General features: G+C 42.4%; 1 protein-coding gene across 2 annotated transcripts in view; it reads right to left on the bottom strand.

Annotated features, from left to right (window-relative positions):
- The window catches only part of LOC115078798 (zinc finger protein 501-like), a 71438-nt gene that overhangs the window by 38154 nt on the left and 19649 nt on the right, over positions 1–13635 (bottom strand). For both annotated transcript variants that reach the window (XM_029581831.1, XM_029581832.1), the window contains exon 3: positions 12588–12714. In XM_029581831.1, coding sequence (XP_029437691.1) covers positions 12588–12714 — 127 coding nt within the window. The remainder of the gene's footprint in view (positions 1–12587; positions 12715–13635) is intronic.

Raw genomic sequence — 13635 nt, 5'->3', positions numbered from 1 at the left:
GCAAAAACGCGAGCAAGAAAAAAATAACACAACAAACCGAAGGTGAACCCAACATCGTGGGGAGGTGGGTGAGATTCCTGAGAACTAACATCCTGCTGTGCTAGGAGAACACCTGTTACAGGTAAGCAACTGCGCTTTCTCCTAGGACAAGTAGGATGGTAGTCTTCATATGTGGGTGATTACAGAGCTCCAGGACTGCCCATGCGACCAGAGAGACCCATAGAAGCTGAACAAGGTGCCAACGGGCACAACACAACTGCAGTGCTATGGGGAAAAACAAGGGGCAGTCTGGTCCCACAGAGCACAAGAGACAGTTAAGAACATAAGAACATAAGAAAATGCCATACTGGGTCAGACCAAGGGTCCATCAAGCCCAGCATCCTGTTTCCAACAGTGGCCAATCCAGGCCATAAGAACCTGGCAAGTACCCAAAAACTAAGTCTATTCCATGAAACCTTTGCTAATGGCAGTGGCTATTCTCTAAGTGAACTTAATAGCAGGTAATGGACTTCTCCTCCAAGAACTTATCCAATCCTTTTTTAAACACAGCTATACTAACTGCACGAACCACATTCTCTGGCAACAAATTCCAGAGTTTAATTGTGCGTTGAGTAAAAAAGAACTTTCTCCGATTAGTTTTAAATGTGCCCCATGCTAGCTTCATGAAGTGCCCCCTAGTCTTTCTACTATCCGAAAGAGTAAATAACCGATTCACATCTACCCGTTCTAGACCTCTCATGATTTTAAACACCTCTATCATATCCCCCCTCAGTTGTCTCTTCTCCAAGCTGAAAAGTCCTAACCTCTTTAGTCTTTCCTCATAGGGGAGTTGTTCCATTCCCCTTATCATTTTGGTAGCCCTTCTCTGTACCTTCTCCATCGCAATTATATCTTTTTTGAGATGCAGCGACCAGAATTGTACACAGTATTCAAGGTGCGGTCTCACCATGGAGCGATACAGAGGCATATGACATTTTCCGTTTTATTCATCATTCCTTTTCTAATAATTCCCAACATTGTTTGCTTTTTTGACTGCCGCAGCACACTGCACCGACGATTTCAATGTGTTATCCACTATGACACCTAGATCTCTTTCTTGGGTTGTAGCACCTAATATGGAACCCAACATTGTGTAATTATAGCATGGGTTATTTTTCCCTATATGCATCACCTTGCACTTATCCACATTAAATTTCATCTGCCATTTGGATGCCCAATTTTCCAGTCTCACAAGGTCTTCCTGCAATTTATCACAATCTGCTTGTGATTTAACTACTCTGAACAATTTTGTGTCATCTGCAAATTTGATTATCTCACTCGTCGTATTTCTTTCCAGATCATTTATAAATATATTGAACAGTAAGGGTCCCAATACAGATCCCTGAGGCACTCCACTGTCCACTCCCTTCCACTGAGAAAATTGCCCATTCAATCCTACTCTCTGTTTCCTGTCTTTTAGCCAGTTTGCAATCCACGAAAGGACATCGCCACCTATCCCATGACTTTTTACTTTTCCTAGAAGCCTCTCATGAGGAACTTTGTCAAACGCCTTCTGAAAATCCAAGTATACTATATCTACCGGTTCACCTTTATCCATATGTTTATTAACTCCTTCAAAAAAGTGAAGCAGATTTGTGAGGCAAGACTTGCCCTGGGTAAAGCCATGCTGACTTTGTTCCATTAAACCATGTCTTTCTATATGTTCTGTGATTTTGATGTTTAGAATACTTTCCACTATTTTTCCTGGCACTGAAGTCAGGCTAACCGGTCTGTAGTTTCCCGGATCGCCCCTGGAGCCCTTTTTAAATATTGGGGTTACATTTGCTATCCTCCAGTCTTCAGGTACAATGGATGATTTTAATGATAAGTTACAAATTTTTACTAATAGGTCTGAAATTTCATTTTTTAGTTCCTTCAGAACTCTGGGGTGTATACCATCCGGTCCAGGTGATTTACTACTCTTCAGTTTGTCAATCAGGCCTACCACATCTTCTAGGTTCACCGTGATTTGATTCAGTCCATCTGAATCATTACCCATGAAAACCTTCTCCATTACGGGTACCTCCCCAACATCCTCTTCAGTAAACACCGAAGCAAAGAAATCATTTAATCTTTCCGTGATGGCCTTATCTTCTCTAAGTGCCCCTTTAACCCCTCGATCATCTAACGGTCCAACTGACTCCCTCACAGGCTTTCTGCTTCGGATATATTTAAAAAAGTTTTTACTGTGAGTTTTTGCCTCTACAGCCAACTTCTTTTCAAATTCTCTCTTAGCCTGTCTTATCAATGTCTTACATTTAACTTGCCAATGTTTATGCTTTATCCTATTTTCTTCTGTTGGATCCTTCTTCCAGTTGGGTTCAGGGCTGGAATAAATTGCGCAGGACAGACTGACCGAAGGCGCTGTCCTGATGACTCTTTCTGTCAAGGCAGTAGTAAGCAGTGATCGTGTGGAGAGAATTCCAGGTCGCCGTCCCGCAAATTTCAGCAACAAGGACTGCACACAGATGGGACATTGACACCACCATAGGCTGCAGAGAGTGAGCTTTTATTCTGTCAGCCAGCTGGAGGCCTGCCTGCTCATAGCAGAAGGCAATGCATGCTCAGTGTGCCAGTGTCAGTCAAAGCTTTTTAGAAACTTGACAGAAAGTTTTCCGTCATAGGGCTCCATTACCGATGTCATATTATGATCACTATTACCAAGCGGCCCCACCAGTGTTACCTCTCTCACCAAGACCTGTGCTCCACTGAAAATTTATTTTCTGGAGCTCCGAGTATGGAAGTATGGAAGATAAATAAAACAGCAGAAAACCTGACAAAATACAGACAACTTCTCGCCTACTATAAACAAGTAATCTTCAATGCAAAAAAGCAATATTACAGTACAAAAATTGAAAAATTCGCAAATAACCCCAGAACTTTATTCACCATAGTTAAAAATCTCACAAACGACAAAAATGAATCTTCCCCAAACCTACCAGCAACTAGATGTAATGAAATAGCTAATTTTTTCATGGACAAAATTATGAACCTAAAAACAAAGATTCCAAAATCATCAACACAAACAATCAAAATGCAAAAGAGAGATGTTAAACAATGGACAACTTTTACTGAAAGTATAGAACTAGAAGTAGAGTCAAAGCTAAAAAAGCTAAATCCAGCCCCACATACACAAGACACAATACCAACCATAGACTTAAAAAAATTAGCCTCCACAGTCTCTCCGACTCTAACCAATATCATTAATCTATCCTTAACAGAAGGAACCATGCCAAATACGCTTAAAGGAGCAATAGTAAAACCGATTTTAAAGAAAAAAAAACAGTGATCCCCTTGTTCTTAGCAACTATAGGCCGGTATCTAACCTACCTCTACTAGCAAAACTAATAGAAAAAACTGTACAAAACCAATTAGCAGAACACTTAGAAACCAACAACATCCTATACATAAGAACATAAGAACATAAGAAAATGCCATACTGGGTCAGACCAAGGGTCCATCAAGCCCAGCATCCTGTTTCCAACAGTGGCCAATCCAGGCCATAAGAACCTGGCAAGTACCCAAAAACTGTCTATTCCATGTAACCATTGCTAATGGCAGTGGCTATTCTCTAAGTGAACTTAATAGCAGGTAATGGACTTCTCCTCCAAGAACTTATCCAATCCTTTTTTAAACACAGCTATACTAACTGCACGAACCACATTCTCTGGCAACAAATTCCAGAGTTTAATTGTGCGTTGAGTAAAAAAGAACTTTCTCCGATTAGTTTTAAATGTGCCCCATGCTAACTTCATGGAGTGTCCCCTAGTCCTTCTACTATCCGAAAGAGTAAATAACCGATTCACATCTACCCGTTCTAGACCTCTCATAATTTTAAACACCTCTATCATATCCCCCCTCAGTCGTCTCTTCTCCAAGCTGAAAAGTCCTAACCTCTTTAGTCTTTCCTCATAGGGGAGTTGTTCCATTCCTATACCCGTCACAACACGGTTTTCGAAAAAACTACAGCACTGAAACTCTCCTGCTGGCACTAACAGACAACATCATGAGAGGGTTTGACAGCGGTAAACATTTTATACTGGTAATGCTAGACCTATCAGCTGCATTTGATACAGTAAACCATGGAATACTGCTAAATAGACTAGAAGAAATAGGACTAAGCAACAATACAATTAAGTGGTTCAAATCATACCTAAATAACAGATACTTCCAAGTACAGATCAAAGATACAATGTCAAATAAAATAGAACTACAAACAGGAGTCCCACAAGGGTCGGCCCTATCCGCCACACTATTTAACATATACATGCTGCCACTATGCCACCTATTAGCTGGACTGGGCATAACACATTACATATACGCTGATGATATTCAATTAATCCTTCCCATTGACAACACAATAGAAGAAACTCTGGACCTAGCCAACATGTATCTAGATATTATAAAACAGCTTCTCAACCAAATAGAGTTAGTTAATAACAGAGAAAACAGAATTCCTTCATCTAGAAAGAAAAAAATCTAGAAATCATCCAAAATCCTATTACACTCAAAAACAACCAAAAGATTGAACTAGCTGAAAAAGTACGCAACCTAGGAGTGATGATTGACACTGAACTGAATATGAAACAACATATATCTTTTAAAATAAGAGAAGGTTACAACAAACTTATGACTCTTAGAGATTAAAGCCCATGCTAACTACAAACAACTTCCGATCAGTGCTACAAGCATTAATCTTTACAAGTACTGATTATTGTAATGCCCTACTCCTAGGCTTACCATACATAACAATTAGACCACTCCAGATACTGCAAAATACAGCGGCAACAATTCTGATTGGAAAAAATAGAAAACCATATCACTGATACCCTAATTGAACTACACTGGCTACCCATTGAACAGAGAATACAATACAAATCACTATGTACAATACGTAAATTAATCCATGTCGAAAAAACAGAATGGCTAAACACTGCATTGAAAGTACACGTCCCCAACAGGAACCTGAGATCCGCAAACAAGGCATTACTAACTATTCCCTCCGTTAAAACTGCAAGACTAACTCAAGTAAGGGATAGAGCCCTATCATTAGCAGGGCCTACATTATGAAACAACATGCCATCAGAAATCAGACTGCAAAAAGACATCAAACTATTCAAAAAGAGCCTAAAAACATGGCTATTTAAACAAGCATACCACAAAGAGAAGGGAGAATAGAATCCAAAGAATTGCAGAAAGCAATGAGTCTGTGCTTTGACTCAACACACCTACTCATTATGAGTGTTTTTTACTTTTTTACTTTTAAGCAGTAACAGATAACATGTAGATTATTAATAATTTTGAACCGACCTGATAAACCTAAACACACAACCTCACCTAGCATCTTAAAGCTATTATGAAACTTTGTACCGTACCTTACAGGCACCTGTCTAGATGTTAAAATAAAGCTACATTTTTAAGTGCCTTATTGTTAACCGTTGTGACGGCTTCTAGCTTAACGACGGTATAGAAAAGAGTTTAAATAAATAAATTAAATTAATTTGAAAACCAATTTGGCTGTGCAATAATAATGGGAGATTTCAATTACCCCAATATTGACTGGGTAAATGTAACATCAGGACTTGCTAGAGACATAAAGTTCCAGGATGTAATAAATGATTGCTTCATGTGGCAATTGGTTCAGGAACCAACAAGAGAGGGAGCTATTTTAGATTTAATTCTTAGTGGAACGCAGGATTTGGTGAGAGAGGTAATAGTGGTAGGGCCACTTGGCAACAGTGATCATAACATGATCAAATTTAAACTAATAACTGGAAGGGGGACAATAAGTAAATCTGCAGCTCTAACACTAAATTTTCAAAAGGGAAACTTTGATAAAATGAGGAAAATAGAAAAAAACTGAAAGGTGCAGCTGCAAAGGTTAAAAGTGTTCAACAGACTTGGACATTGTTTAAAAATACAATCTTAGAGGCGCAGTCCATATGTATTCCACGCATTAAGAAAGGTGGATGGAAGGCAAAATGAATATCGTCATGGTTAAAAGGTGAGGTGAAAGAGGCTATTGTAGCCAAAAAAAATCCTTCAAAAATTGGATCCATCTGAAGAAAATAGGATAAAACATAAGGATTGTCAAGTTAAGTGTAAAACATTGATAAGACAGGCAAAGAGAGAATTTGAAATGAAGTTGGCCACAGAGGCAAAAACTCATAATAAAAACTTTTTAAAATATATCCAAAGCAAGAAACCTGTGAGGGAGTCGGTTGGACCATTAGATGACCGAGGGGTTAAAGGCGCTCTTAGGGAAGATAAGGCCATCGCAGAAAGACTAAATGAATTCTTTGCCTCCGTGTTTACTAATGAGGAGGTTGGGGAGATACCAGATCCAGAGATGTTTTAATTGTTTAACCCCCCCTTATCCCTGTAACCTTATTTTTGTAAACCATTATGATGGCGTTATTTTGACGTTTCCAAATGATGGTATATAAAACTCATTAAATAAAAATGGTTTTCAGGGGTGATGAGTCAGACGAACTGAACAAAATCACTGTGAACCTGGAAGATGTCGTAGACCAGATTGACAAACTAAAGAGTAGCAAATCACCTGGACCGGATGGTATGCATCCTAGAGTATGGAAGGAACTAAAAAATGAAATTTCTGATCTATTAGTTAAAATTTGTAACCTATCATTAAAATCATCCATTGTACCTGAAAACTGGAGGGTGGCCAATGTAACCCCAATATTTAAAAAAGGCTCCAGGGGCGATCCGGGTAACTATAGACCAGTGAGCGTGACTTCAGTGCCGGGAAAAATAGTGGAAACTATTCTCAAGATCAAAATCGTAGAACATACAGAAAGACATGATTTAATGGTACACAGTCAACGTGGATTTACCCAAGGGAAGTTTTGCCTAACAAATCTGCTTCATTTTTTTGAAGGGGTTAATAAACATGTGGATAAAGGAGAACCGGTAGATGTAGTGTATTTGGATTTTCAGAAGGCGTTTGACAAAGTCCCTCATGAGAGGCTTCTATGAAAACTAAAAAGTCATGGGATAGGAGGCGATGTCCATTCGTGGATTACAAACTGGTTAAAAGACAGGAAACAGAGTAGGATTAAATGGTCAGTTTTCTCAGTGGAAAAGGGTAAACAGTGGAGTGTCTCAGGGATCTGTACATGGACCGGTAATTTTCAATATATATATAAATGATCTGGAAAGGAATACGACGAGTGAGGTTATCAAATTTGCAGATGATACAAAATTATTTAGAGTAGTTAAATCACAAGCAGACTGTGATACATTACAGGAGGACCTTGCAAGACTGGAAGATTGGGTATCCAAATGGCAGATGAAATTTAATGTGGACAAGTGCAAGGTGTTCCATATAGGGAAAAATAACCCTTGCTGTAGTTACACGATGTTAGGTTCCATATTAGGAGCTACCACCCAGGAAAAAGATCTAGGCATCATAGTGGATAATACTTTAAAATCATCGGCTCAGTGTCTGCAGCAGTCAAAAAAGCAAACAGAATGTTAGGAATTATTAGGAAGAGAATGGTGAATAGAACGGAAAATGTCATAATGCCTCTATATCGCTCCATGGTGAGACCGCACCTTGAATACTGTGTACAATTCTGGTTGCCACATCTCAAAAAAGATATAGTTGCGATGGAGAAGGTACAGAGAAGGGCAACCAAAATGATAAAAGTGATGGAACAACTCCCCTATGAGGAAAGGCTGAAGAGGTTAGGGCTGTTCAGCTTGGAGAAGAAATGGCTGAGGGGGGATATGATAGAGGTCTTTAAGATCATGAGAGGTCTTGAACGAGATGTGACTCGGTTATTTACACTTTCGAATAATAGAAGGACTAGGTGGCATTCCATGAAGTTAGCAAGTAGCACATTTAAGACTAATCGGAGAAAATTCTTTTTCACTCAATGTACAATAAAGCTCTGGAATTTGTTGCCAGAGTATGTGGTTAGTGCAGTTAATGTAGCTGGGTTCAAAAAAGGTTTGGATAAGTTCTTGGAGGAGAAGTCCATTAACGGCTATTAATCAAGTTTACTTAGGGAATAGCCACTGCTATTAATTGCATCAGTAGCATGGGATCTTCTTAGTGTTTGGGTAATTGCCAGGTTCTTGTGGCCTGGTTTGGCCTTTGTTGGAAACAGGATGCTGGGCTTGATGGACCCTTGGTCTGATCCAGCATGGCAATTTCTTATGTTGCGACTCCTCTGCTGACCAGTTTCCCTGAGTATGCAGGCTGTTGACATGTCTCCCCAACCTAGAGTGGAAGCATCGGTCGTCAAGATTATTTGAGGTTCTGGAGCTTGAAAGGCTAGACCTTGAAGCAGATTGGACTCCCGGATCCACCATGCCAGTGAGAGACGAAGTCGCCTGGTGATGCGGACAATGTTGGACATTGGATGATGTGCCTGTGATCACTGGAACTTTAATGTCCACTGTGTTACTTGCATGGCTAGATGAGCCATTGGGGTAACATGGACAGAGGACGCCATATGCCCTAGCAAGACTAGATGACGAGCTTTGTGGTTTGACGAGAGAGTATATCCCGCGCCAACGACGCCAGCGTGCGAGCTCGGTCCCTGGGAAGAAAAGCTCTTGCTCGAATTGTGTTGAGATCAGTCCCAATAAAGGAGAGGAACTGAGATGGAATCAGGTGAGATTTCTGATTTGATTAGAAAGTAAATTTAAAGAAAAAAGTAAATTTAAAGCAGAACTCAAAACATGGTTGTTTAACGCGGCATATAAGGAAAATGAGAAACAGACATGTTTAAGTTTTAACATACAGAGGTTACTTCATTTTAACTTTTTACTAATGTTGGAAACTTAGATTCATATTTTAGTATTTATTGGGTTAATATTTATGATCTTATTAACAGCTAATATGTTTTAGTAATTTCCCTCTTAATTTTTAGCTGTTTTATCTTTTATAATTGATTGTAATTTCTTTACTGCATATTTATTGAAATGTAAACAGCTGTGAAGGCTATCGCTGAGATAACAGTATATAAATAATAATAAACCTTAAACCTCAATGATAGTAGTAGCTGCACTGTAAGGTGGAGGGAGTGTAGAACTCCCGCCGATGACTGAGCTCTCAGCAACCAGTCGTCCCGGTAAGGATAGACATGAGTGCCCAGTCTTAAGTATGCGGCTACTACTGCCAGACATTTCGTGAAGACACGAGGGGGCTGATGCAAGGCCGAATGGAAGAACCCTGTACTGGAAATGTGGATCTCCGACAAGGAAGCAGAGGTATTTTCTGTGAGACGGGTAATTGCGATGTGCATGTACGCGTCTTTTAGGTCTAGAGAGCAAAGCCAATCCCCCTGGAGAAGTGGAAGTAAGGAGCCCAAGGTTACCATCCGAAACTTCTCTTTCCGAAGATGTTTGTTTAGAGCCCAAAGGTCTAATATCGGGCGAATACCTCCTGTCTTTTTTGGGATTAAAAAGTATCAGGAGTAGAATCCGAGTCCCCTCTGGGAAAGAGGAACTGGTTCTATGGCATTCGCTTGCAGAAGGGAAGTTATTTCTTCCTGCAGACGATGAAAGTGGTCGGATGAGGTCCACCCTAGTCGAGGTGGACTGTCCGACAAGACGGAGAGGAAGTTTAGATGGTAGCCTTGAGCTACGACTGACTGCACCCACCGGTCTGTGGTGATTTTTAGCCACCTGGTGGAGAAGTGGCATAGCCGGCCGCCAACAGGCAGATTTGGCAGAGGATGATGATCTTCGCTCTCAAGTTGAAAGTCAAACTCCCGCCGCAGGAGTAGGTTGGGCAGGAGGTTGAGTTTTTTGAGCCTGTGGCTGGCATGGTGCAGACTTTTGGAATGGACGGGATGGACGAGCCCTTGCCGATGGTGGATATCATCTCCGGGCTTTGTATGCTGTTCACTTCGCTTCTCGTCTGAACGGGCACTTGGAGGGAGCCGAAAATTCAGCTTCAGTGGCCAAGAGCTGACGGAGTGTTTTATTGTGGTCCTTCAGTTGGGCCACCATTTCCTGGATGTTTTCACCAAAGAAGTTATCCCCTGTGCATGGGAGGTCAGCCAAACAATCCTGTACCTCCGGGCGGAAATTGGAGGACTTCAGCCAAGCTCATCGGCGAGCGCTGATAATCTGGAGGCCGTATCGAAGACATTGTATGCCAATCTGACCTCATGTTTTCCAGCGAAGCCTTTTTTAATGATGGAGTTCAGCTGTTCTTGAAGCTGCTCTGGGAGGGACTTAATAAAGTCCTGTAGTTGTTTAAACAGGTTTCGGTTTTATTGTGTCATATATAGCTGATATGACGAAATACGCGAGATGAGCATCGCTCCGTGAAACACCCTGCGGCCGAAAGCGTCAAGAAACTTCTGCTCCTTCCCAGGCGGTGCTGAGGAATGGGGCTTTGGACGCTTGGCCCTTTTCTGGGCGGACTCCACCACCACCGACTGATGTGCCAATTGTGTCTTCTGGAAGCCCGGGGAAGGTTGGACTAGGTAGATTGCATCCGTTGGGGGAACCGTTCCAGAATGCTCCCAGTTTCACTGCATCAGATCCTGTAAAACCTCATGGATTGGGACGGACATGATTTCCTTTGGTGGATCTAGGAACCGAAGTACTTCCAGCATTTTATGTCTGGAATCCTCCTCAGTCTGCAGTGTGAAGGGAATAGTCTCCGCCATCTCCTTGATAAAGCTAATAAAGGAGAGGTCTTCTGGCGGAGACTTGCGCCTTTCCTCTGGAGGTGACTGCTCCGATGGGACCTCAGTTGAGTCCTGGGATTCAGATGTATCGTCTGTCCAAGGATCATAAGGTTGATCCCCTGCATCCATCGGTGGTCTTAATGGAAAACCAGGAACTCCTCCGGCCGGAGGTCTTGGCATCAAAGGAATCGGTGCCGGCATCGATGGACCTGGCCTTGGCATCAAGAAATTGAGGTCCGGTATCGGTATCGCAAAGGCACCGACGGCATCAGGGACTTCACCGGTGTCCTCAGTGTGGGCACTCCCGAAGGCCCCGGAACGGGCTCCAGCCTCGATACACCCGATGAAAGTGGGATGAGCGTCGATGGAGCCATGGGGATCGGTGATTTTCTCAGTGCCCCCGGCAGGGCACCGATAAGCAAATCAAGCCTATCCAGGAGCAGAATCAGCATCGGTTGCATCTGTGCCGGTTCCGGCACTGGCGTCGGTGGTCTCGGAAGGCCTTGGACAGCCTGGACCACCTCCTCTTGCACCATCCGGTGCAATTCCTCTCGGAGCGCTGGGGTGTTGAGCCCCAGGTCCAGAGTGGGAGGCATAGCGGGTGATACTGGAGGGTCCACCAGTCCCGGTGGAGTCTCTGTAGCCGCGCTCACCGAAGGCGAGGGACGCCTCTGTGCATCCGGCTTTGACGGCAAGTTATGCTCCTCAGTCCGGGTCTTCTTCTTCGGTGGCTCACTCGATGATGCCACTGGTGCTGAGGAAGTCGAAGGCACCGGTCTCCGATGTGTCGGTGCTTCTCCCAGTGCTCCGCTTTACCCGACTCCGGCATCGATGAAGACACCAAGGACTGAGACACCGATCGGGACTCTTCAGCCTCGGAGCATCGCCGATGCTTCGCCGGGGATGGAGTCGATGGCGCCTTTGGAGACAAAGACGCTGAAATAAAAAATGCCATTTTTTCCAGTCGTGCCAGACGGCCCTTCGGGGGTCATTTAGGCACAATTGGTACACGTCTCCACATTGTGCGACGGTCCGAGACATAATACACAGACCAGATGGGGGTCCGTGATTGACATAGCTCTTGGACAGTCAGGGCATAGACGAAAACCCATCGCCATCGTGGCAGTCGAAAAATTTAGGCCGGTCGCGGCCGTTGCCGACAAGGCCCACAGCAGTCCCCACCGGGAACCGACCGAAAAACGGGGCAAACTAACCGTACGACTTGGCAATCAACGGCGGAGAAGGGAGACCCCTAGGGGGTATAAACGTTTGCAAATTTTAGAGTAAATTTCCTGAGGAGAAAATTCCTGTCAGGAACTATGAAGAGCTCCAAAAATCCATGTGGCTATAGCTGCGCGGAAAAAAAGAGATTGAAGGGAGACCCCTGCTGGATGCAGGGTTAGTGCCATGCTGGGCATGCCCAGTAGGTGCCAGTCAAAGTTCTAGAAACTCTGACAAAAGTATTCCATGATTGGCTCCATCTTGATGATGTCATCCATATGTGAGGACTACCATCCTGCTTGTCCTGTGAGAAACCCAATGTTCAGCTGCTATTCATCAAGCAGAGCACCACCCCTTAAATTTTCACTAACAGTGAAGGGTTATTTTAGTGCTGTATATAGCTCGTTTCAAGGATAATCCATTGATATAAGAGTTTTTAATCAGATAAACTGTATTGATTGAAGTGAGCATGCAATAAGGCACAAGGTCAGATTACGTGATCAGATTTGGTAGAGTATAGTTCTAGGACTGAGGCTATGCCAAACTCGGTTTCAGCATACACATTTATACAGAATGGCACTACAGCCACACATTTATGAAGACTGGTTCCTCTCGCTAGTCACTCCTTAACAGAGCCCATCAACTCATTCTTACCTAAGGAGACCAAAGCTTGGTGGACTTCTTGGATCACATTCCTGTACAGCTGTTTTTGCTCTTCATCCAAAAGGCTCCACTCTTTCTTCATAAAACAAATTGCAACATCATTGAATTCAATCGATGTCTGAAATAAAATGCATTATACGTTCAATACCCTCTCCCTCACTCTAATTACACATTGTACATTAATAGCTCTGCATCAGATAAGGCATGGATGTTGGGATGGGGCGGGGGAAGGAAATCACAGGTATCTACAAAGACTATACGGTCACATTTTGGTACTTAAGGATTTCATTAATTAGCAAATTTGGGTTATCATGAACTAGATTATTCTTCCTCCAAGTTACTTTTTCTTAACACATGAAAATATATATATAATAGTAACAAATGGAAGCAAGACTACTTGAAGATCTGGGATGACTACATTAAAGCAGTGCCTCACCAGGCATAGTGCTCAAATACTGACTGACTGAGGGATGTGTGGCTAGCTGGAATATAACAATCTTACATTCTTGAAAGTATTGGAGATACTGTAGGCAGGGTGGGAGAGGGAGGGGATTGAGGATGTTTTTCCATGTTGGTTTGCTGTCAGTATCTTGTTTTCACTGAGTGATGTCCAGAATCTACTCATTGGTTAGTGCGTGTTTGCAAAAAAACAAAGAAAACCCACCAAAAAGCCTATTGTGTTAATACTATTTTCAATCTTATTACATTTTATAAACAATTATAAAATGATTTGCTGCATCTATTAACCTTCCCCTTAATTCACTGTTATAAATGCCAGTCAGGCAGCCTCTTCCTGAGGCTAACCAGTTTTTATGGTCATATTAGAAACCACTGACTGGTGAAATAGAAGCATATTTAAATTAATAAATAAATTTAGATTGCCTTCCCAAAGCTCATACTGGTATAAAGATCAATCACTGCATACCTTTATCTTTGAGCATTACAGACAAAAAGACACAATGCCAGCCAAGCACAGGGCTAGGGGGGAGAGTTAGGTGGGTCTTCCTGCACCCTGCATCCCACCCCCTACAACAAGAGA

This window comes from Rhinatrema bivittatum, chromosome 16 (assembly GCF_901001135.1).
Source record: "Rhinatrema bivittatum chromosome 16, aRhiBiv1.1, whole genome shotgun sequence".
NCBI lineage: Eukaryota > Metazoa > Chordata > Amphibia > Gymnophiona > Rhinatrematidae > Rhinatrema > Rhinatrema bivittatum.
This window is presented reverse-complemented; position numbering and strand designations above follow the sequence as displayed.